The sequence below is a fragment of the Malania oleifera genome, chromosome 5, assembly GCF_029873635.1.
Source record: "Malania oleifera isolate guangnan ecotype guangnan chromosome 5, ASM2987363v1, whole genome shotgun sequence".
NCBI lineage: Eukaryota > Viridiplantae > Streptophyta > Magnoliopsida > Santalales > Ximeniaceae > Malania > Malania oleifera.
In genome coordinates, this window is record NC_080421.1 from 105220945 (window position 1) to 105247922 (window position 26978).

General features: G+C 32.4%; 1 protein-coding gene across 1 annotated transcript; it reads right to left on the reverse strand.

The window, feature by feature from the left end:
• Window positions 1–18520: 18520 nt before the first annotated feature.
• Window positions 18521–20405, reverse strand: LOC131155286 (ricin-like). The gene has a single exon (XM_058108319.1). The coding sequence runs from the start codon at window positions 20359–20361 to the stop codon at window positions 19201–19203; it is 1161 nt and encodes a 386-aa protein (XP_057964302.1). The 5' UTR covers window positions 20362–20405; the 3' UTR covers window positions 18521–19200.
• Window positions 20406–26978: the final 6573 nt, after the last annotated feature.

Below are 26978 nucleotides of genomic sequence, written 5' to 3' on the forward strand. Positions count from 1 at the left end.
TTCATTTACTATGCCTGACTTTATATCAGTTACACAACGGAAATAATAACAACTCCTCAATAATATACCAAAGTTTCTACATCTATACAACCTCAAAAGTATAAACCAACATCCAGTATTCACAACTCTAAAAATGTAAATATGATACATCGTGAAAAAAGGTTTAAAAGGATTAGATGCTACTACCCATATCAATAAGGTGCACATTTCTTTTCGGGAACCTTCCTATAAGAACTCCACGGTTAAGTGTGCATGACTTGGAGTAATCTTGGGATAGGTGACCTTCTGGGAAGTTTTCTTAGGAAGTGTGGGAGTGAAGATAAAACACACTGAAAAGAACACATGTTGGTTAGTGGGGCTAGTCATTAGTCTAATAAGGCCCAACCCCCAATTGTCTGGTTCAGGTGGAGGAGGAGAGATGTAGTGCTTCCTAAGAGACTCAGGTTAAGGCGTTATAATAAATATATTACAACCCCAAAAATTATAACCAAAGTCTATACCCTCTCTCTCTTTTAGCACATTCTCTTTAACGTCCACACTCTTATGATCTTCAAGCTTTAATAGATATTATCTTCGCATCCATGCTTTTGATTCATTTTTGTGATCATTTTACTTTTTAATCTCATTCTTAAATCCTGAAATATCATTACTCAACCAAATATATTAAGTTTCTTTTGTTTGTTAGTATCAAACCATGATATTAAACCCTGTAAGGCCAACAGCCTCGTCGGCGTTCAAAACAGTGACAACATCTGACTAATCCGACCGGTGAACAAGGGGGGAGGGTTGCCGACCTGATTGGACTATAATATAGTATCATGTATAATCCCCATGATTGGGTTGTGCGGCCCTAAAGTTGGACTTAGCTATGGCAGGCTGTAACGACTCGAATAAAAATGGTATTTAAATAATAAAAGAAAGGGGAAATGGAAGCCGAAAATAGAAGGAAGCAGTCGATGACATTGAACTTTGGAAGGACTAACGGAAAGGGGATCAGCAGAGCTTCGTCGACGAATACAGGAGATTCGTCGACAAAGACTTAAGAGAATTCGTCGATGAATTCAAGAGACTCGTCGACGAAGAGATGCCGAGAAGGGGGTTTGAGCCGACTGAATTTCATTGACCAAAGACTAAATTTCATCGACGAAATTAATAAAGAATTCGTCACCGAAGGACGGGCTCGTCGATGAAATCCCCTGTTCTTTAAATATGGGAAAATCCGGATTTTTCTTCAAGATTAAGAAATTTATCATCTCTCTCTCCTCTTTAATTCTCTCTTTCTCTTTCGTCGATTTCAAGCTAGATCTTCATCAGATCAACAATTCGAAGTCACCACGACACTCCTGGTGAAGTTCTCTATAAGTCTGCCAGAGCCGATCATCAGGGAAACGAAGTTGGATTTCATCCCAAATCCAGGGTAAAGCTTTATACTCTATTTGGATTTTTGACAGTTGAAGAAATTGATATACGCGTAAAAATACTAAACTTCAATAGTGGGAATTTTCATTTTCAAGGTGTTGAGTTGGGAACCCTGCGGGTGCGGGGAAGATTTTCTTAGGGGCTTTTTAGGATTTAGGTAAGGGGATAAACTAAACTAGTTTTGTTTTGAGAAAATGCATGTATTTATATATATAGCATATGGATTTAGGAAATATATATATATATATATATATGATTTATATTTGGAAAATACTGTGAAAATGATCGTATGTTGAATATATGAAAATTTGTTAGTGTGGTATGAGTATAAAATGTTATGAGATACTGTTTCTGGAAATGTGTTTATGATATGAATTTTTATGATGAAAAACTGGTATACTGGCCAAGATTTTTATATGTTTTTCTGGCATACGGGCCGTGTTATATGACTGTGATTTTACAGCGTACGAGCCATGTCGCGACGTCCCGGGAGCGCGTGTGCCCCGGGCAAAGAAATTAAAAATCATTTTAATATTTTCAGGAAAAATATGGTGTAGGAGTCGCCACTAACCTTTAGTGCGGTTAGAACACATGATTACTATCCCGTTAGGGGTAGAATCGGTCTACATTACCAGAGTTGGGGTCGGGAGTTCGGTTACGCGAGGGGAAGGTACGAGCACCCCCTACGCGCCCGTTCTTACGAACGGTACCTAATTAATTTAAAATTTATCCCTAAGTTAATCTAATAATTCTTTGAATTACTCCTTTTTATAAGTTTATAAATACATGGAGAAAATAAATAAATAAATAAATAAATAAATATACATATATTCCCTCAGAGCTTAGGGTACGTGATGCCCGAAGGCTCATACCCTTGCAATAAAATCATAGGGATTAAAATCGAAAATAGTTAATAATAAAAATATCATAATAATAAAATAATAACACGTTAATATAAATACGAAACACTAAAAATAACACAATTGAGTATACATATAATTCAAAATAGAATAATAATAATAATATAATAATAATGATAACAATAAATAATAATAATAATAATAATAATAATAATAATAATAGTAATAGTAATAATAATATATTAATGATAATAAAATACAATAATAATACTAATAATAGGAATATTAATAGTAGTAATAATAAATAATAATAGTAATAACAATATTAATAATAGTAAGGATGATACCTACATAGAATATTATGGACATACAATAATTCAAATATGGAAATAATTAAACCTAATAAATGGCATACAATATATCAACATGGAAACAAGATTACGGAAGCAACTCAAACTACAAATATATTATGCAAGTATATACAAGTATGATATGGGAACATAGAAAAACCTAAAATTGAAACACAATAATAATATGAAAATATGTAAGCTAGTATACAATAGAATGTGCATGAATATGCAAATAAACATATAAGGCAATAACAATATACTAAAAATAGTGATAACAATATTAATAATGATAAGAATAAATAATAGTAATAATAATACTAATATTAACAATAATAATAAAAAATACCTTAATGATAACAATAATAATAATAAATAACGATAATAGTAATAAGAATAATATTAACAGTCATAATAATAAATATTGTTAACTAATAATATACATATTTTACTGATAGGATCTTTAGCTTAATATTAACACGCTGTCAAAGATGTGCAACACACATATGCCAACAAATAATTAAAGAAACAAATCGAACTTAAAATTAACGTATGGAAACCAATGAAAAGGGTAAGAAAATAATTGAACTTATGGAAACAAATTATCGTCAAAATTAATATGTACCTATTCAATATGGCAACCAAAATTAATACACAACCCCATATATACAATTATTCCATATAAAGTAAGTGCAAGAATAACTAAAACCCTAAATTGTGTAAAGAAACCTAGACATGCATGAAAACCTAAACAATATCTACACATGATATGATGACAATAAAAACCTTACTTTGATAATATACAATTTAAATTTGAATTTCTAATTATAAAAAAAATAATATAACAATAAGAGAAAAACCCTAAATATGAATATATTATTTACTAAATAAATATATGACAACAAGAAAAGGAAAACTTATTCAATACTACTTATTTAACGTACACACAATTCAAAATTGAAACCAAACCCAAACCTACAAAAATAAGAGCAACCCAATTAATATTTATAGTAATTACCACGAAAAATCTAAATATTGCCGCAATAAAATGAAACCTAAAATACAATATTTAAAATTTTAACATTTATACAATAAAAGGTCTAGCTATGAATATTAACTACATACTATAACAAATAGGATATCAATGTATGCACCTATGGAGTCTTAAACTTTAAATATCAAAACAGATCAAAATAAGAAAAGAAACATAAAAATAAATAATAAAACTGATAGCTGAATAAATGAATAAAAGGATAATAAAATAACATAAAAATACACATGATGTGTGTGCTGTGTATGTGTGTGTTCTGCTGTGTGTAAAAGTGTGCGGTGGTGTGTGTTGGTGTGTGTCCTGCTGTGAGTGAGTGTGCAGGGCGTGTTCCAGTGTGTGAGTGTGTGTGCAGAGAGTTACCTGGGAGAAACCGCTGCTGGAGAAGGTGACCGGAGAGCTGGTTGGCGGCGACGGCGTGCCGGCTGGTGGTTGCTGTTCCGAGAGGCGTTGCAGAAGGTCTCTTGTCTTCTGGTGATGACGATGGTGATGATGAGAGCTGGAGCTACTGATTCACCTTGACGGTGTGGCTTTGGCGATTCGTCGACCTGGGCTTTGATATTGCTGGTGCATGAAACTGAGGCGGCGAAGTGGGATTTGTGGCTGTGTGAGTGTCGGGGTTGCCATGTGAATGATGATGTTGCTGTGGAGAGGAGGAACTGCTACTTGGATGATGATGCAGCCGTGAGGATAGGAGTTCCTTGTCGCGGAGTCGCTTGAGATGGTGACTGGGTTGCGGGAGATTGGGTGATTGCTGTGTGTGGGTGTCGTGGCCGTGAGATGGAATGCCGGAGCTGCTGGGTTCAGCTTTGTTATGTAGGGGTTTGTGCTGCGGGAAGAGGATTGTTGCAATGGCTATGGGTTCTCTAGGGTTGTGGTTGCGGCTACGAGAAGAAGATGTGGAGAGAAAGCGGGTTTTTTTTTTTGAATGGCCTCCTGTTGCCGGCTGTGTGCAGCGCCCCCCTGTTTGAAGAGAAGAATAGGTTTTTTATGAGCAAAAATTAGAAACCCTAAATCTCCCCTTTCCTTTTTAGTTTATGGTATATTTTTCTTTTGGAAATAATATATATGAAAATAATTATTAATATGGTAATAATAATAATAATAATAATAATAATAATAATAATAATAATAAGGGAAAAATAATGATAATAATAAAATAATAATAATAATAGTAATAACAAAGATAAATAAATAAATAATGATAATAATAGTAAAATTCCTAATATTAAAAATAATGTCAATAATAATGAAAATAATAAATAATAATAATAATAAACAATATAAATAGAAATAAAAATAAAAGTAATAATAATAATAATAATGAAAAATATAATAATAATAATAATAATATATAAGATAATAGTAATAATAGTAATAAAAATACTAATAATAATGATAATAAAAATAATAAAAACAATAATGAAAATAATAAATAATAATAATAAAATGGACATAAAAAATAAAAATAAAAGAAATATTAATAATACTAATGAAAAATAATAATAATAATAATAAAGAAAATAATAATAATAATAATAATAAGATTAGTGAAAATTAATAATAATAATAATAATAAGAATAAATAAAGTAAAATAATAATAATAATAAAATAACAATAATAATAATAATAATAGTAATACATATATTGGGCCTGGGTAAAAATGGGGTGTCTACAAGCCATGCTATGATTTGCCGGCGTACGGGCCGTGCTATGTGGATATGATTTTCCGGCGTACGAGCTGTGCTATGTGGATGCGATTTACCAACGTATGGGTTGTGCTATGATTTGTCGGCGTACGGGTCGAGCTATGATAAAATGCGTAATACCGGCGTACTGGCCGATGATTTTCATGATACATGTATATATGCAAAATGATATGATTGATGTGAAAAGAAATGATATGAGATATCTATGTATCACAGTTTCAGTATATGTTATATGATATCAGAACCTGGTTAGTTTGGTTTAGGCTAGCACTTACACAGTACTGTTGCTATGTGTCCATAATCTTCATGATCATGATATTTGTGTTAACGTAGTTGTACGGAGTGGTCTGAGATTGGATGGTCAATGTGGTTTATAAGAAGTGTTATGATCGCCCCTGGTGTACGAACCAGGTATGGTAGACCCATCAGACTTATAGACTATATGCTTGACTTGGCAGCGGTCGGCCAACCATTGTCAGGTCCCACCTTCGGGCCACACAACCCAGTCATGTGGGGGTAATACATGACAACACTCAGCTAACCTATCAGAATTGTTTTTATGTTATTATTATTGTATGAGATGAGATATGTTACACAGTATGTTCTGCCATGTGTTGATATATATATATATATATATATATATATATATATATATATGTTTTCCAGATTTGATGAAATAGTACTGAATATGTTGTGTATGGTATATGTAGAACACAAAATACTCATGTTGTCACACACTGATATTAGTTTATTTCCCTTACTGAAAGGTGTTTCACCCCTAAATCTTATTAACTTTTCAGGAGCCCCAGATAGGAGAGCAGGAAAAGTCCCGTTGATATAATATTGTTTATTTGCCCTTTTTGAAAAGTAAGTTTTGTAAGAACAGTTAGATTTTGTAGGGAATGTCCTTAGATATGATTTTTGGGATGTATATACTAAGATACAGTGATTGTAGTAACTTTGGAAAGAATATCATGCAATACCTAATCTTTGTGTATCATCTTCATTGGACCACATGTATGGATAAGATTACGGATGAGACTCGTATCCAACATGGATAATGTGCATTATTTTTTCTACCAAAAAGGAAATCAAATAATTATGGATCACAGTATCTAAATTTGTTTATTGTATATACATATTTTAATTCATAAGATTAACGTTTTTTAATATGTTTTTATATGCATTTATTTTCTATTATATACTAATTAAATTTTTTTTTTCTTAGATATCATATTTGCAATCCTTCAATGGCTAAAGTTTGTCATCAAATATGAAGAAATTTAGAGTTTAGAAATTCATAGAGGAAAGATAAAGAGAAAAGGAGAATTGAGAATTGTAAATTTCTCGGTATGAAGATTACACTATACAAAGACTCCAATTTATGCACATTCTTTGCTGACATTAAAAGCTTATGTCTTCTTCTTTCAAATTGAAAATATTGGAATGTGTTTACAATTATGGTGTTTTGTTTGTTTGGTAGCTACCTCGCCTTATCCAACTTGATTGATTGAGCTTTTTCTTTTCATTTCTTTTCTTTTTTTATTTTTATTTATAGTTGGAGGCTAATGTTGGGCAATTGTGATTTGAATTACATATCTATCCCTCATTTTCACAATTCTAATTTGTTCACGTAGTATTTGAATTATTTGAATTAAATCTGTGTAAGTTTAGATAAAATTTATTATAATTTTTATTATATTCTTATTTAAATATGTAAAAAATTTTAAATTTAAGATGTACAATCAAAATTCATAAATATGAAGTAAATGTAAAAGTCTTAAATCTTTAACAAATTAACTATTAAAAGTCCAAAATGATTTATTGAATATATAGACTTTTTTTTTCCTAATATAAATGTATGTATGTTAAAATTCCTCTAGAAAAAAGAGTCAAAAAAGAACTTCAAATCTTTTTGTCATGTATCACTGTATACATAGCACTTAAAAAAGAAAAATGTTTGGTCGAGTTTAATTGTGTGGAAATTATTTTCATTTTTTTTTTTGAAGAATTAAAAATATTTTAGCTTATTTTGAAAATTTTTAAGATTGACATAAAAAGGATAAAAAATAATAACTTTATTTAAACATGCAAAATATTTTTTTTTAGGGCAAAAGATGCTCATTCCCTTAAGATTTGATAAAAAAAAATGCCATAAAATTCCCATAAGGTTTCAAAAATGTCACAGACCTTCCCTTAGATTTAAAAAATATTACTGACGTTTGCCAAAAAGACACAAAAATTTCCTAAAAATATTTATATTTATTCAAAATATAAGGAAATATCTGCATCTTTTTTACAAACCTCAAGTGAGATCCCTGAAATTTTCTTCAAATCTCAAGGGAACTCCCTAAAAATTTTAAAACCTTAGGAGAAGGTCATTCTCTTTTTATTAAACCTTAAAGAAAGTTAATGTCTTTAGCCCTTTCTTTTTTTAAAATGATGAATTTGTGGGAATTGAATTCGAATTTGTGTACATAGAACCAAAAGAAACTTAATACATATCCACACAAAAATAAAATAAGATTCAAATTAAATGTTGTCATAAGAGTCAAAAAGTTAGAAATTAATAGGAAAAGGTTTTTTTCTAATTATTTTTATATATATTAAAATATTTTAAGATGATAAGGTGGTGATAAGACCATGGGTAGGACCGGGGGCACCCCATGTGCACATAAAGTTTATTAGCGGTTTCTGTTTTAATTGTTTTTTTGTCAGTAACCTCATAATGTGATGCACGTCTCACTTTTGTATCACTGGGATGCTCAAATAGCCACATAAAGACAGTGGACCACCCATCCTTTTCTGTACTGATTTTTTCTTTTTCTTTTTTTTTTAAAAAAAAATTATCATCACCACATGTGTACTCCATTGTCATCAAACACAACCAAAAGTAAAACCTTTATTTAAACGTGCAAAATAATTTCAATATATCGGATTTTCTTGAAATATAATAAAATTATATTAAATAGGTGAAATTAATCATACCCTAGTTTTCAGCGAAATATATATTTTTCTTGAAGAATTTATTATAGTATGATTTATCAGTCAAATCATGTAACATAAGAGCAATTTTTTTTTTTTTTTAACATGGTGATTTTTATATAATTATGAAATAATAGTTTAGTCGGCTTTACGCCGAGTTCTACCGAGTTTAGTATGAAATGATAGTTTAGCCGAATGAAATTTTTACAAACCTCAAGTGAGGTCCCTGAAATTTACTTCAAATCTCAAGGGAACTCCCTAAAACTTTTAAAACCTTAAGAGAATGTCATTCTCTTTTTGTCCAATCTTAAGGAAAGTTAATGTTTTTTGCCCTTTTTTTTTAGGATAAGGAATTTGTGGGAATTGAATTTTAATTTGTGTACGTAAAATCAAAAGAAACTTAATACAGATCCACAAAAAAATAAAATAAGATTCAAATTAAATGTTGTTATAAGAGGTAATAAGTTAGAAATTAATAGGAAAATGTTTTTTTTTAAGTTTTTATATAAATTAAAATATTCTAAGATGATAAGGTGGTGGTATTTATTTACATAAATTAATAAGACCATGGGTACCCCCCCGGGCCGGGGGGGGGGGGGGGGGGGGGGGGGTTCCCATGTGCACATAATTAATACAAACAAAAAACAAATTATTGGCGGTTTCTATTTTAATTGTGTTTTTTGTCAAGAACCTCATAATGGGATGCAAGTTTCATTTTTGTATTACAGCGATACTCAATTAGCCACATAAAGAAAGTGGACCACACATCCTTTTCTGTACTAATTTTTTCTTTTTAAAAAAAAAATAAAATTATCATCACCACATGTGTACTCCATTATCATCAAACATAACCAAAAGTAAAACCTTTATGATCTAGACAGTTAATGTCCTCTTCTTTTACATTTATGGTGTTTTGTTTGTTTCGCAATTTATCCAAATTGATTAAGCTTTTTCTTTTTTCTTTTTTTTTTTCTAATTATCACAAGAACTCTAGCTATTGACGAGCCACTTTTCATACCTCTTCAATGCGGCACCAAACTCACAGGTCGGCAACCCTCCCCCCTGGTTTACCAGTGGGATTAATAAGATGCTGTCACTGTTTTCGACGCCAACGAGGCATTCGTCAAATCCAAACCTAGGCCATTTCTCGTTTGCCAACCACAGAGCGCAGTTTCGGCCTCCGCATCACTGCTGGCTCTGCGAGTAGCACTCCTAGGGATCGAACACATGATCGCCCTGTTGGAATGTCAGCACTTTTTCCACCGTTCCAATGCCCTAGGGGCTTTTTCTTTTTCTTTTTCTTTTTCTTTTTTTTTACTTATAGTTGGAGGTTGATGTTGGGCAATTGTTCTAACGCCCCAGAAAATAATATGCATAGAAGTGTAAAAAAAAATATAAATATAAATATAAATAAAAAATAAAAAAATAAATATATATTGATTAATTAATTAATTAATTAAGATAATGAAATAAATAGTATAATTCATATATGTGAATTAGATGATAGTGTTGTGCTGGAGTCAGGAGACGCGTGAGCTAAGCTGGAGACGCGTAAGTTGCAAGCTGGAAATGCGTTTGCAAGCTGGAATGTTAGCACTTTTCCACCATTCCAATGCCCTAGGGGCTTTTTCCTTTTCTTTTTTTTTTTTTTACTTATAGTTGGAGGTTGATGTTGGGCAATTGTTCTAACGCACCAAAAAATAATATGCATGGAAGTGTAAAAAAAATAAAAAATAAAGAATAAATAAATAAATATATATTAATTAATTAGGTCATTAATTAAATAAGATTATGAATTAAATATTATAATTCATATATGTGAATTAGATGATGGCATATATATATATATATATATATATATATAAAATACTAATATAATAGTATAATATGATTATATGTATATGGATTGCATTTATCCATTAGATTGCAATTGAAAATCCCATTTTCCTTCTTCTTTCTTTGGAACTCTCCCCCTCCCTCACATTTTCTACCATGGCCGAATGGAGCTCTCTCTCTCTCTCTCTCTCTCTTCAATTTCTCTCCGTCTCTCCGCCAAATAAAAAAATGAACATCATATCCGGGTCCTAACTCTGCTCCTCAACACTTTAATCGAAGTAGATTTGTCGTTTGGGCATTGTAAGCATCACTCTAGGGTTAAGGTAAGAGGAATAGATTATATCAAGTATATTTTAAAATATTCTCGATTAAATTTGAGTACGTGAATTTAATTATATTTTTCTTAATTAAAATATGCTCGATTTAAATTGAGCTTGTGAAATTAAATAGGTGAAATTAATTATGCCCTAGTTTTTAGCAAAAAATATATTTTCTTCGAACAGTTTATTATAGTATGATTTATCAGTCAAATCATGTGGCATGAGAATAGGTATTATTGTATGATTAAACATGATGGTTTTTATATAATTATGAAATGATAGTTCAGTCGGCTTTATATCAAAGTTAGTATGAAATGACAGTTTAGTCGACTTTATGCTGAAATTAGCCGATTTTATGCCGAAGTATGAAATAACAACTCAGCAGGCTTTATGCCGAGTTTAGTATGAAATGACAATTTAGCCAGCTTTATGCCGAGTTCAGACGACTTTCTACCAAGTTATGAAATGAGAATTTTATACGGAGATATGATATGACAGATTTTATATAGAATTATGAACATGTCAAATTTTATACAGACTTATGAAAATGAGATCATGTTACAGTTTTATTATATAAATTGTATTATATAGTATTAGAACCCTAATTGACTAATTATGATTCAGAGCATAGTACCGTAGCTAGTATTATATGTAGTGTAGCCACACTATCAGGAAATTGCAGGCGGATGGCAGTCAATTGGCCCTTGGAATATCAGTATTGCAAGAGTAGGTTACCCATTGGGTCCGGACCAAGTTAGTTGAGCAATTGTACTACAAATATAATAGTTTTGACTTAGACTAGTAGGCTAGCCATAGCTAAGTCCAACTTTCGGGCTGCACAACCTAATCATGGGGATTACACATGATACTATATTATAGTCCAATCAGGTCGAGAACCCTCCCCCCTTGTTCACTGGTTGGATTAGTTGGATGCTGTCACTGTTTTGAACGCCGATGAGGCTGTTGGCCTTACAGGGTTTAATATTATGGTTTGATACTAACAAACAAAAGAAATTTAATATATTTGGTTGAGTAATGATATTTCAGGATTTAAGAATGAGAATACAAAGTAAAATGATCACAAAAGTGAATCAAAAGCATGGATGTGAAGATAATATCTATTAAAGCTTGAAGATCATAAGAGTGTGGATGTTAAAGAGAATGTGCTAAGAGAGAGAGAGGGTATAGACTTTGGTTATAATTTTTGGGTTGTAATATATTTATTATAACTCCTCAACCTAAGTCTCTTAGGGAGCACTACATCTCTCCTCCTCCACCTGAACCAGACAATAGGGGGTTGGGCCTTATCAAACTAATGACTGGGTCCCACTAACCAACACGTGTCCTTTTTAGTGTGTTGTATCTTCACTCCCACACTTCTTAAGAAAACTTCCTAGAAGTTCACACATCACAAGATTACTCAAAATCAAGCACACTTAACCATGGAGTTCTCAAAATCAAGCACACTTAACCACACTCCAAAAGGTTAGTGGCAACTCCAACATATAATTTTCCCAAAAATCTAAATCACTTTTTATTCTCCATCCCCGGGGTACCATCGCTCCCAGGATGTCGCGACAATCATTAAACCCTCGGTGTAAAGCTGATTGAACTATTATTTCATAATTATATAAAAACTATCATATTTAATCATATAATAATAACTGGTCTTATGCCACATGATTTGACTGATAAATCATACTATAATAAATTCTTCAGGGAAAATATATATTTCGCTGAAAATTAGGGTATGATTAATTTCACCTATTTAATATAATTTTATTATATTTCAAGAAATTCTGATATATTGAAATTATTTTACACGTTTAAATAAAGATTTTACTTTTAGTTGTGTTTGATGACAATGGAGTACACATGTGGTGATGATAATTTTTAAAAAGAAAGAAAAAGAAAAAAAAAATGATGGGTGGTCCACTGTCTTTATGTGACTAATTGAGCATCCCCGTGAATTGGATGTTGCTTTTTTAAAATCGAAGATATTATACTTGAATATTGATCATATAAAACTTTTAAAAAATATCATGTAAAATTGAAAACATGTTTTTATAATGTCATAAAAAAAACAAGTAGAAATGCTAAAAATAAAATTGAATAAATATTCTTAATTTTAGGCACGAAGGACGTGCGCAGGACCAGGGCCGCCCATGCGCACATAAATGAATGTTCATTACATTCCAAAGCAAAGAGACATTAGTGGTTTGTGCTTTGACTTTTTTTGTCAGTAACGTCACAATGTGATGCAGTTCCATTTTTGTATTTCTGTATGGTATGACTCTCTGGATAAAGAGAGTCACTGCTTTTGTGAAGTATTCCTTGGACCACTGTGCATGGATGAGGTTCTTATCCAATATTAATATACTATTGTTTTTCACCTAGCTAGTGCAAAAAGATATGATCCTTCAAAAAAAAAACCTAATAATAAGGTTTCATATGAAGTTTAGCTTTTCATCACTCAAATTAATAAAGATTATATATTATACAAGCATGATGAATTTGGTTATGTTTGATTCACGAAATTGAATAAATTGATAATAAAATAAAAATTGTATGTATGTATAAGTGTTGGTGGAGACTCATATATTTTATGTTATAAATTTGCCGTTCGTAATACATGTTCCTTACATACGTTTTAAATTATGGCTTATAAAGACATGTGGTTCTATTGTACTAAAAAGTTGATGTCTTAATCAAAGATAAATAATTAACTCCAAATGAAAATAATAGTTCTGATAATTAGACTTTAATAATGATGGAGTATCTTATTATTTAAAAATCCTTAGTAAAAGCTTTATTTAAATGGTAAAAATGAATTACTATTAATGCATTTTTAATAAACACCGTTTACAACACCAGGTCAAATTACCATGGCTGACCTCAACCTTTATAACCTGATCCTTATGGGTTAGATCAACACCCCTTCAGGCCATACCTGGAATATAACAAATGATAAGAATTTTTGTGTACAATTCAAATGCTTCTGCACAAGCAAATATATACTTCATTTCAGCACAGTAAACAATACACTCACGTATGATAGAGAATTAATGTTTAAGTGAGATTTGTTCTAAACAGTGTATCTACTCACAACAATATATGTATCAAAGTATATGTGTGAGTGAGTAAGATCTTTGATTCTAGACTATGTGTTCACAATGTAAGCAATCACAGAATCTAAATAACCTTAAGCAAATACCTCAATAATATTTTTCAACAATAAAATCAAGAGATAGTCAAGATTATCTTCTCACAAATATTTTGCAATAAGCACAAAAAATAGGCTTTGAATCTTACAACAAAGATGCAAAGATCCTCAAACTGAAAAGAGTTATTCCAAGATAATATTTATCAATGAAATAATCTGGGGTCAACTCAAGCTAACTCTCTAAAAATAATTTTAACAAAAATGAACGAGAGAGTATACTAACTTTAAGATAATGTATGAAGCACATAACAAGTGAAAATCAAACTCCCTCTAACTTGCAATTAGTTTGCAAGGAATGTGTAAGCAAATAATACTCGCTGGTTTTGAAAAGATCATCTTTCACGCAAGAATATATGAGAGTATTAAATATAGGCTTGAAAATATGAAGTTATATGCAATGGGAGTTCAAGAAAATCAGAGAAATTTTTTTCTAATCCATTTGCTAATCTCTACTTAATCTTCCCTAATGAAGTCGTATATATAGACATTCATAAAAATATAACTATTTGGACACAAAGGGAATTATTAAAAATGTTTAATCAATTTTTAACCTCAATTACCCTTAATTACCCATGGTAAAAATATGGAAACCTGAGGGTTTCAGTCGTCCGACCCTTAAGGTCAGTGGCCCAAACAGACACAGTTAGAAAAGTTCATTTTCTGACTTCAGGTGCCCGAGTGAAGGTTCGGGTGACTGAGCCAAGACGATTTTCCAAATGCTTGAGGTTCGGTCGCCCGGTGGATAGTTTGGTTTGCCGAACTTCATACTTCGGTCTCCTGGAGTATATTTGAACTTAGAGTTTGGGCACCCGAGTAAGGTAAAAAATGACATTTCATATGTTCAGTCGACCGTGAATAGTGTGTTCATTTTAAGTTCGGTCTACCTATTCGGTCAACTGAGACGTTTTTAACGCGCTTATTTCGGTTGCCCAAAGCCCATTCAAAAATAAGGATAGGTCCTGATTTTTGCTTAAATTTCACCCCCTACTTGCATAGATATGACTTGTGAGTTTAACGGGTTTTTTCATATGGTGCTTGAGAACCTAAATTCAGTCTAAGGGCTAAGCTTTTAAATTAAGCTCAAAAATTTAACTTCGTTCAACCAAAGTCTGCCCTAAGGTCAAACAATGACCTTTGATTCCCTATGATCAATCTATGGTCCTATCTGAGCATTGAGATCCTATCATGCATGCAGATACAATTATTACAGACCATAATATTATTATAGACCCAAGAACAATAAATGCATTTACAAATAAAGATTAACACGTCTTCTTCTTTGCTCTTCATATTTCCATGGAATATGCTAGGAGTATGTGCTCATTTAAGGTCTTTCTGGCTTCCACTTCACTTTTATGTGTGTGATCTGAATGATTAACTTATTCAAGTACTTAGGCACACACATTAGTAACTAGTGATTTGTCATTATCAAAACCAGGGATCAGGCCAAAAAGTCAACAATATCTCACTACTTAATATTTTACATTTCAGGGAATCCAAATAGACAGTGAAATTAGAAATAACTTCCCAAGAGGGGGGTGAATTGGCATTTAAAATTTCTTTTAATTCCTTTTTTGAAATCTTAAACTTATTTTATTTCTTTTGACCAATTCGTGACTGATTTGTTTAATTTGGTAAGCACTCAAGAACTTAGTTTCTTTACTTAATTTTTAACCATACAAATATCCAATAATTCAACCAAACCAATCAACTAAAATTATAAAGTAAACAAACAAGCCAATACACAACACTTATGTAATATAACAACTCAAGATGATTATTTATTTATATTTGCCAAATTTGAACCAAGCCCTATAGTGAATAAGAATTTATGCTTGCTGATGTATAGCCCTGTATAGATGAATCAAATCACTCTTTCCAAATATTTAGAACTCAAATAAACTCTTGGTAAATTTATCTTTTGGATGTTAACCAAGTAACGTACTCCCGTAAGGTTTCCGCAAGATATGGTGTAATCAACGTACTCCCTTTCGGTTTCCGTAACCCAAATCAAAATTAAATCTTAAGTTTGTTTGATTTCCAAATATTACTTAGTATATATGATTATCAAATAAACCATCCACATAATTTAAATATGTTGAAAATAAAGAGTAAAGGAAAGAGAGAATGAGATGGAGAATTTTACGAGGTTCAACTTATACCCAGCCTACGTCCTCGCCCTTGGCAAACCACCAAAGGGTTCACTATACCTGTTCCGTTGATGGGTGGAACAAACCTTTACAACCTCCTTGGTTAAGGATAGAGCCCACCTTCTCCAAACGATATTCCCTCATTCGGTCACTCCTTTAGGTTAGAGCCCGCCTCTCTAAGCAAAATCCCCTTACTTAACCAACGATCCAAACAATCCTTGGAATGTCAAAGAACTACAAGAAATACAAGATAAGATCTGTGTACAAGTATACTCTCTTAAAGAGCAAGTTAGTACAATTACAGCACTATATACTTGAATGTAAAATATCAATATGAAATACAATGAAACTTAATTGTAGAATTCACCAATATCCTTCTTAGATGAGGATTAGCAGTAAAAATCCAGAGGAGGAAGGATCAGCACTTCAAAATATCTCAGCAAAATAGTTTTGCAAGGAGTGAACAAGAAAGATTTGGAAGAACAAGAGTGCTTTCAGCTTTACAAGCAAAATTTTCAATTCTTGGATGAGTTTTGATTTGCAAAACCATGTATTTATGAGCTTTCAAACTTATTTCCATGTTGCAAAAGTTTACTTAAAAAGTTTGCCAATTTTTTTAGAAAGTTTGGAGTTCAAACGGCTATATTTTAAAATATTAGAATTTAAAAAATTTACCCATTGAACAATGTTCAGACGTCTGACAGTATCGACCTCGTTTCAGTGTTTTGGTCATAACATTTTCTTTATAACTCCAAATTAGGTGTTCTTGGTGTCAAAATAAAGCTAAGAGAAATACTACAACTTTCATGTTGACTACGTTTTAAAATAATGAGTTTTTGATAGAGGAAAATTCACCTCAATGCGACTGTATAAAAACTAACAGCATTTGGGAAAACTCTTTTTGGTGCTTTTTATTCCAAAAATAATTCAAACCTTTTTTAAATAATTTTTGACCTTATAAAAATATTTTTAAGGTATTTTAAAAGGTATCTAGGTCTAAGAAATTAACCTAAGAGCTTCAAAATATTTCAAACGATATTTTAAACATTAAATTACTTACATGAGACTTCTAAGATATTAACATTCTAAGTTCTTGAGTCTTCATGCTTTGTCCTTGGATTGAGTCCATCTTTTCTTCAAGCTTCCATATTCTTTGAACTTTCTCACTTTGCCTTTCTTTGGCTCTTTTGACTTTAATATGCCTTGACTTTCAACAACTTATTCATGTCCTTATTTTCTTCAAGGTTTCATATATCATCTTTAAATCCATATTTTGACTCTTTTAAACTTCATTTGATCCTTGTGAGTACTTTAACCTTACTTTCTCATATATGAGCCCTGAAATATCATTACTCACACAAATATATTAAATTTCACTTGTTTGTGAGCATCAAAACAAGATAACAAAATTTTAAGTCTTGTAAGGCCAACAAATAGGCTTAGAGAGCTTCAGGCAGGATTAGTGCTTTTGGGTAATTAAAGTTAGTACTGGTGAGACACTGCTGTTTTGCTTGTATATAGATATGTTTATGTACCTTGGGTTATATAGGTAGTTTGGGAAAGAGATACTTTTGTATTATGGTGGTATAGTACTCTGGTATGTTTTACATGTGGGATGTATGTCTATTATGCTTCTATTGTATTGTAATATAACTTATGGACAGTAGTACTTGGTAACCCACTTAGGATTCAGGTGGTTTATATTTATGGTATCAGAGTTGCATAATAAAAAAAAAAAAATAGTAGAATTTTCAGGTCATCACAAATATAGTAATTAATATTTAGATACTATATTGCCCTTAATTATTGCAGTTAATCGATTATCGAGTATTAAATGTTTTAAATTTATAATTGTTGAAAATTTTAGGATATAGATTTAATTAAGTACATCTTATTCGGTTTTTATATTTCTTCATATATTCATTAAACACATGCGTTGGGTATACTGGTCACCTTCTTAGAATACTTGCCATAACCGGCATTACATTTTGAACAAAATATTGGCATGGGAATGTTGGGCACATTCCTAGAGTGAGGATAGTGATCCTTACACTAGGATAGTTGAAAACTATAATACGAGGTCATTTTAGAGGTAATGAGGGTTCATGATTTGAGGATCCTTGTCACTTAATCGAGTTTTACACGATTTGTGAATGAGACTAACCAATATCTTTGCTAACCAAATTAGAGGTTGAAACAAATCTAAAAATTACTATTTTTCACCCAAAAAAACATCATTTTTTTTTAAATGCAAATTACTTCTAAAAATTTTTTGATTGAAAAAGGAATTTTGAAACAGCTCTCATGTTTTTAATACATTTTTAAAGTGTATCATGTGGTGAAGGTCCTCATAAGTCCACAAAATGCCATCCCACTCAAATCTTTCAAAGCATGTAGTTCTAGTACATTATAATTTTTCTTTTCCTTTCCTTTTTTTTTTTTAAGATAATGTATTCATTTCCTCAAAATTATCTTGTAACATGTTTAGTTTGTGAAATAAAAGCTCTTAGAAAACTATCTACAAGTTAAAACATTTATCATTGCCTTTTTAGTAGATCATAACATATGCTCTCATAGTTGGGCACTTAGTCATTCACCATATTAATATAAACTTACGGTACAAAGGCAACATCAATATTTTGATGTTTTTATTTAAACTGCTAGATGTCAACTAGGAGTAATCAAAATATTGGAAACCACTTTTGGTTAGGATTTCCGATGGATGGGTACATAATTATTTGGTGGAGACTTGGAACAGACCTTCTCACATCCATCACCAATCCGAGATATAGGTTCAAAATAGTGCCATCATTTCTAAATATCCATCATTCAAGAGATGATGCACAACTACAACTTGCAATATTGACGATAGTGAGATCTTCAATTTGATTTTCATAGTAAGAAAGGCAAAGGTCTCGATTTTGATTAGGCCTTATAGAACGATTCGGATTGAGGGCCCATTGTTGTTCAGCCTTTTGGTCCACACATTCCTCTAACCACACTGCATTCCCATTTGCTTGCATGCAAAGATCTTGAAACCCAACAATGGTCCTCACAAAAGGGTTTGAATCATTGGTCGCGAGCCAACCTTGACGAGAGGAATAATTATTGACCTGCACAATGAGTGTAGTATCACTATTCCCTGACTCTGCACTTAAAACAAGTGACGATTTGGGATTTATGATGGTTCCGTTGGTCCAAATTTCTCAATGGGTAGCTTCAGTTACAGCACTAGCACAATCGTATATCATGACATAACTTCCTGCACTATACGCATAAGTAGTCAAGCACTTGCCTTTTGATCAAATAGTCCCGTCTTTTTTCACGGTCCACAATTGATTCTCGTCTACATTGGATTTACATGGCCACAAAATTATCGACTCGCCATTGTTGAAAAACCCACCCTTCACGACTGCGCACAACCCATTTCGACCTACAATGCGCATCGTGAGCTCTTCTTCTGTGCAAGTTCGATCATTATATGCATCCACAACAGGCCTTATGAGAAGGGAAGATTGAGTTGTTGGTGGTTTTTCACAAATGTACAACATGATCCCAATGGTGGCAACTAGGTCAGGCATCACATTGCTCACTGTGAAATGTGTATAATCACGTCTCTGTAAATCAACTTCTGGAAAGGACCCATCTTCGTCGGACTGTTGAATGGATCTAGAGAGGCGCTCCCAACGCCGCACGAGGCGGACCACAGCACCATTTGGGACAACGGTCCCTTGGCCTTCGGGTCTAATGACTTGGGTTACTTGTTGCTCCACATATCGAAACCTCACTGCCTCTGAAATCATCAAAATGCAAATTAAAAGAGAACGAGCCACATCTCTTTGGTCCCCCCCTGCGCTGGAGCGATGGAACAACGTGTTGATGGCTAAATCCAATGGTTGGATTCCCAATCCAGGATCAAGATTGTCAAGATCCCTCAAACCTGCAACCCCCAAGAGGTCAACATAGTTGCTACGATACGTGAGAGTATGATGATTTGTGCCTGTGAAAAGATTGGCGAAGGCTGCCTCGGGAGCATCTCGAAAAAAGAAGGACTCGCCTCCTACTCGATAACCCACCACGTACATATTGGTGACATCTATGGCTAGCGTGACAACATCCTCTGCATTGTTGGAGAGTTCCACCAGGAGAAACCGTTGGTTGTCAAGCACTGTGTCTGGGTTGCGAAGTACTGGGATTCCATGTCTTCTATCATCTGGATTTACCACTCGATCTCGAATGGATTTCAGGAACTGCCTGTAGTCATTTTTTTCGACAATACCGCTGGTGGTGAATGTCACCGTGGGATAATCAAGGAGTAGTGGTGCGTTGAATTGGTGGTCATGAACTCCATCTCCCGGGGAAATTAGAACCGAGTCCGCCACGGCAACGGTACTGCTCAAGGAAAGCCACGACGCCAAGACCGCCTTCCAGGGCACCACCATTTTTTTCAAGAGAACACCCATACCTCATCACTCACTGGGAAAGGTCAGCACTTCTCGCAACCACTGATTCCGAAGCCCGCGCCTGTGCGTGTTATATATAGACGTGCAAGGGGCACGTGGATGCATGCAATGCATGCACGTGTTACCTGCACCTGATTATCACCCAACACAATAAAAAGTAAAAACTTTGTGATATGAAAGGAGCCGAGTGCTTTTCATGGAATTAAAAAAATTGGAACGTGTTCACAATTATTGTGTTTTGCTTTTTCCTATCCAATTTGATTGATCGAGTGCTTTTCATTTTTCATTTTTTTTATTTCCTTCTTTCTAGTAGCTGGACGCTCATGGTCGGTCCGATAAGGTGGTGGTATTTATTTACCCATGCGCACATAATTAATACACTCCAAAACAAAAAATAAATTATTGGCGGTTTTGTTTTAATTGTTTTTTTTTTTTGTAGTAACCTCATAATGCGATGTAGGTTTCTTTTTGTATTACAGTGATGCTTGATGAGCCACATAAAGATAGTGGACCACCTATCCTTTCCCGTTTTGATTTTTTCTTTTTTTTTTAAAAAAAAAATTATCATCACCACATGTGTAATCCATTATCATCAACCAAAAGTAAAACATTTACGATCTAGACAGTTTATGTCATCTTCTTTTACATTTATGGTGTAAAAGATTAAATTTGAGTACGTGAATTTAATATTTTTATTAATTAAAATATGCTCGATTTAAATTAACCATATGAAATTAATTATATATATGTTTACATTTTATTTTAAAAATATGTCTAAATTAAATTAAACTACATGGATTTAATTATATCCGATTTTTTGGAATATTTTGGAAATAAATTAATCTGCATGGATTTGAGTATATTGGGTTTTCTTAGAATATAATGGAATTAAATTAAATATGTGAAATTAATCATGCCCTAGTTTTCAGCAAAAAATATATTTTCTTCGAACAATTTATTATAGTATGATTTATCAGTCAAATCATGTGACATGAGAATAGGTATTATTGTATGATTAAACATGATGGTTTTTATATAATTATGAAATGATAGTTCAGCCGGCTTTATACCGAAGTCAGTATGAAATGACAGTTCAGTCGACTTTATGCTGAGTTTAGCCGATTTTATGCCGAAGTATGAAATAATAGTTCAGTTGACTTTATGCCGAGTTTAGCATGAAATGACAGTTTAGCCAGTTTTATGTCGAGTTCAGACGACTTTATGCCAAGTTATGAAATGAGAATTTTATACGGAGATATGATCTGACAGATTTTATATAGAATTATGAACATGTCAAATTTTAAACAGACTTATGAAAATGAGATCATGTTACCGTTTTATTGTATAAATTGTATTATATGGTATCAGAATCCTGATGGACTAATTATGATTCAGAGCATAGTACTGTAACTAGTATTATATGCAATGCAACCCCACTTTCAGGAAATTGTAAGCGGATGGCAGTCAATTGGCCCTTGGAGTATCAGTATTGCAAAAGTAGGTTACCCATTGGGTCCGGACCAAGTTAGGTGAGCAATTGTACTACAAACATAATAGTTTTTACTTAGCCTGCTAGGCCAGTCATAATTAAGTCTAACCTTCGGGCTGCATAACCCAATCATGGGGGATTATACATGATAATATATGATAGTCCAATCAGGTCGGCAACCCTCCCCCCTAGTTCACCGGTCGGATTAGTCGGATGTTGTCACTGTTTTGAACACCGACGAGGCTGTTGGCCTTACATGGTTTAATATTATGGTTTGATACTAACAAACAAAAGAAACTTAATATATTTGGTTGAGTAATAATATTTCAGGATTTAAGAATGAGAATACAAAGTAAAATGATCACAAAAATGAGTCAAAAGAATGGATGTGAAGATAATATTTATTAAAGTTTGAAGATCATAAGAGTGTAGATGTTAAAGAGAATGTGCTAAAAAGAGAGAGAGGGTATAAACTTTGGTTATAATTTTTGGGATTGTAATATATTTAATATAACGCCTCAACCTGAATCTCTTCGGAAGCACTACATCTCTCCTCCTCCACCTGAACCAGACAATAGGGGTTTAGGCCTTATCAGACTAATGACTGACCCCACAGACCAACATGTGTCATTTTTCAATGTATTTTGTCATCACTCCCACATTTCTTAAAAAAACTTCCCATAATGTCACCCATCCCAAGATTACTCCAAGTCAAGCACACTTAACCGTGGAGTACTTATAGGAAGACTTCCGAAAAGAAATATGCACCTTATTGATATGGGTAATAGCATCTAATCCTTTTAAACTCTTCTTCCACGAGGTATCATATTTATGTTTATAGAATTGTGTATACTGGATGTTGGTTTATACTTTTGAGGTTGTATAGATGTAGAAACTATGGTATACTATTGAGGAGTTGTTATTATTTCCGTTGTGTAACTGATATAAAATCAGGTATAGGTAAATGAACACATGGTACCCGGACCCCACTTGGAGTGTTCGAGGCGTCACAAGGTGGTATCGGAGTTATATTTCAAATAACATTTTGGACCCTTGTTTTGGGTTCAGGGCGTTGCATATTGAGTCGGTCTGATGCTCTACAAACGGTTCAACCCATTGAATCGGTTTGGATCGACCTTTAAATTTCTTATTTATTTTTTATGTTATTTATTTCTGGAAAAATAGGTAAAAATCACAAAAATTCAGAAAAATTCTAAAAAATATTTTTGAGGTCAGGAAATTATTTTTACACATATTTCATTTGGAAAAATAGAAAATAGGTTCTCAAAACCTTGAGAAAATGTCGGAAATTTTGTTTAGTATTTAAGAAAATTCTATAAAATTTATGAAATAAATTTGGAAGATATTTCCAGAAAATAAATTTGTCTATCTATGATTTCAAAAAGAGGGTAAGGGCTTGTCAAACTTTACATGTCCTAGTTCTGAGGGATGCTCTATTATAAACATATTATGTAAAAAGGTGAATATTTGTGTGGTCTATTGGCACTGTATTATTTTGTTAATTTACGAAGAGAGTAAAATAAAATGCTGCTAAATTAAATTTAGGATAGTTTTTAATTAATTGGGTACCATTCGTAGAACGGGTATGTAGAGGATGCTACTACTTCTCCCCTCACATAATCAAACTCCTGATCCCAGTCATGGTGATGCAGACCGATTCTACCATTAATTACGTGGTAATCACGTGTTCTAATCACACTCCAAAAGATTAGTGGCAATTCTAACATCCAATTTTCCGAAAATCTAAATCACCTTTTATTCTCCCTCCCCGGGGCACCCTCACTCACGGGACGTTGCGATAATCATTTAAACTCTCAAATTGGATGTTGCTTTTTTAAAATCGAAGATATTATACTTGAATACTGATTATATAAAGCTTTTAAAAAATATCATGTCAAATTCAAAACATGTTTTTATAATGTCATAAAAAAACAAGTAGAAATGCTAAAAATAAAATTGAATAAATATTCTTAAGTTTAGGCACGAAGACCGTGCGCAGGACCAGGGCCGCCCATGCGCACATAAATGAATGTTCATTACATTCCAAAACAAGGAGAAATTAGTGGTTTGTGCTTTAACTTTTTTGTCAGTAACGTCCTAATGTGATGCAGCTCCATTTTTGTATTTCTGTATGGCATGACTCTCCGGATAAAGAGAGTCTGAAGTATTCCTTGGACCACTGTGCATGGATGAGGTTCTTATCCAATATTAATATACTATTATTTTTCACCTAGCTAGTGCAAAAAGATACGATCCTTCAAAAAAAAAAAACCTAATAATAATAAAATAAAAAATCATGGATCACAGTATTTAAAATTTTTAATGCATATACATATTGTATTTTATGAATTTAGTATTTTTTTATATTTTTTTAAAATTATTTTCTAAGTTTTCATACGAAGTTTAACTTTTCATCACTCAAATTAATAAAGATTATATATTATACAAGCATAATGAATTTGGTTATGTTTGATTCACGAAATTGAATAAATTGATAATAAAATAAAAATTGTATGTGTGTATAAGTGTCGGTGGAGACTCATATATTTTATGTTATAAATTTGTCGTTCGTAATACATGTTCATTACCTACGTTTTAAATTATGGCTTATAAAGACGTGTGGCTCTATTGTACTAAAAAGTTGATGTCATAATCAAAGATAAATAATTAACTCCAAATGAAAATAATAGTTCTGATAATTAGACTTTAATAATGATGGAGTATCTTATTATTTAAAAATGCTTAGTAAAAGCTCTATTTAAATGGTAAAAATGAATTACTATTAATGCATTTTTAATAATGAGATTATAGTGGTAATTATATAGGATTTTAGACATTATTAATCATACTGTAAAATAATAATCATATAACTTATTATTTATTGCAGGTATTATTGTTAAAAATAAAATAACAATTGTGTAATGGATTCCCAAGTATCTTTGAGATGCCGCCTTCTTATATCTATGATTTGGAAATGGAAAACCTGCAGATATGGTTGGAGATGGTGGTACCAATAAGTTTACATTAAATTACTTGATTACATTCAAAGGGGAGGTGTAACTTCATAATCAAAATTACAAAAAATTGTTGCTCTTTCTACTACTGAAGTAGTAAATTTATTGTAGCTTGCTACTAAAAAAAACTCACAAGAAAGTGTCATGAGTGAAAATAATTTCTATTGGGGTTTGAACTCAAGCAAGAGGTATACATGTTGCAATGTTAAAGTTAGGGTGTGATCCATTTTTGTAAGAATGACAGTTTCATTCCCAATCAAAACACATTGATATGAAAATACCACTGGATTAAAGTGCATTGAATTCTATTTTATTTGAAATAGAACGAGATTCATAATAAATAATGGTGTTGACACCTCATTTTTTCCGGTTATTATATAGAAAAATTTCAGAGTTTTCTTTAATTTAGTTCTTTTTAGTCATAAATTTTAAGTGTCATCTAAGGTTTTTGCTTAATTGGATCTCTCATTTTATTTCTCTCTCGGCCTTACCGCACTATAATTGTAGAGACTCGGAAAATAGGAAAAATGAGAAAAACAAAGGAAAAGAAGGAATCTGGTTTGGTGTAGACTAAACCGTCAACGGTTTGGTGTGGCAGCAGAAAACCATCGACGGTTTTGTAATTACTGCGGTATGATTAAGGGTAAAATGGTGAAAAAGGCTTGGTTAAAAGTCAAACTGTTGACAGTTTTGTCTAACAGCGGCTTATATGTAAATCCTACAATTCATTTTCTGAAAGGAAAAATCAAATTTTCCTCTTTCTCACTCTTAGGGCTGCAGCTCTCCCTCCTTTCCTCGATTTCTCGCCTGATTTCTGTCCGAATTAGCTGATAAACGTGATTTCGAGAACTCGGCGGCGATTCTCTACAGTTTAATTGGAGTAATTTTGTGAATTGGGCATTTCAAGCACCGCTCCAAAACTAGGGTAAGAGATTATTTTTAAAAGTTTAGCTAGTTATTGGTAATATGTGAACCTAGGTATGTTGAATGGTTGTTATTCTGGGGTTCAATTGATTAACTTAGGGTTTATGGACATAGGCTTCGTGCGAGCGCCGCTGGCATAGTATTGGATTCCCTGCAGGCATAGTTCCAGGAAATAGGTAAGGGGATAGATTATGTTAGGTATTTTCAGAAAGTTTACCATTTAAAATATAGTATTTGATTCAGAAATTGTATATATGAATTAATGTAAGTTTTTGGAAAATCTGATGTTTGAACTGAGAAAACCTTGGAAATAGATTTATTGTTATTTTTCAGAAAAATATAATCTTCCAAGATAGTCAGCATATTATAGAATAGCACTCATTTGTGTGGCATGAGTATAAATACCTTATTGCAGATATTAGCATGTCAGATTATTTTATGGTTACATAGAACAAATATGTTTTTATAACAAATTTTTAGAAACCTATAAACAATACATAACTTATGATATTTTTAGTACATTGTGATAATTCAGCCGGCCCAGATGTCGTGATATTTCAATCGGCCCGGATGTCATGATATTTCAGCCAACTCAGATGTTGTGACTAAATATATTTATATCAGTTTATTCAAAAACATTATTATGATAGATTTTACACAGAACCATAAAATAGTTATATTACAGTTATTTATGAAATGTACTATATGATTGCGGAAACCGGATGACTTAGTTTAGTTTCATAGCACGGTACCATCGCTATCAATTTAGATTAGTGCCACCACACGTCTCAGATAGAGTGTCGTTGAATGGATAGTCGATTGAGCCCAGTGTAGTAATGTGCCCCTTGGCAGTCCGGACCAGGCTCAGAAGGCCAATCGTACTTACAGACGACCCAGTTTTGGCTTAGCATGGTAGGTCAACCATTGCTAGGTCCCGCTTACGGGTTGCACAACCCAATCATGTGGGGGGTAATACATGATATCAACTACCTATCCATCAAGGGGAGAATTTCAGTATCATATATATATAGTAGACGATTAATTTCAGTATTATACAGATATAGTAGACGATTAAATTTAGTATTATACAGATATAGTAGATGATTAATTTTAGTATTATAAAGATATAGCAGATGGTTTATATGCATACAGAAATTTATTATGACACA

What these genes read in the sequence shown, in the direction of transcription:
- LOC131155286 (XM_058108319.1), bottom strand. Translation starts at nt 20,361, where the DNA reads ATGGGTGTTCTCTTGAAAAAAATGGTGGTGCCCTGGAAGGCGGTCTTG.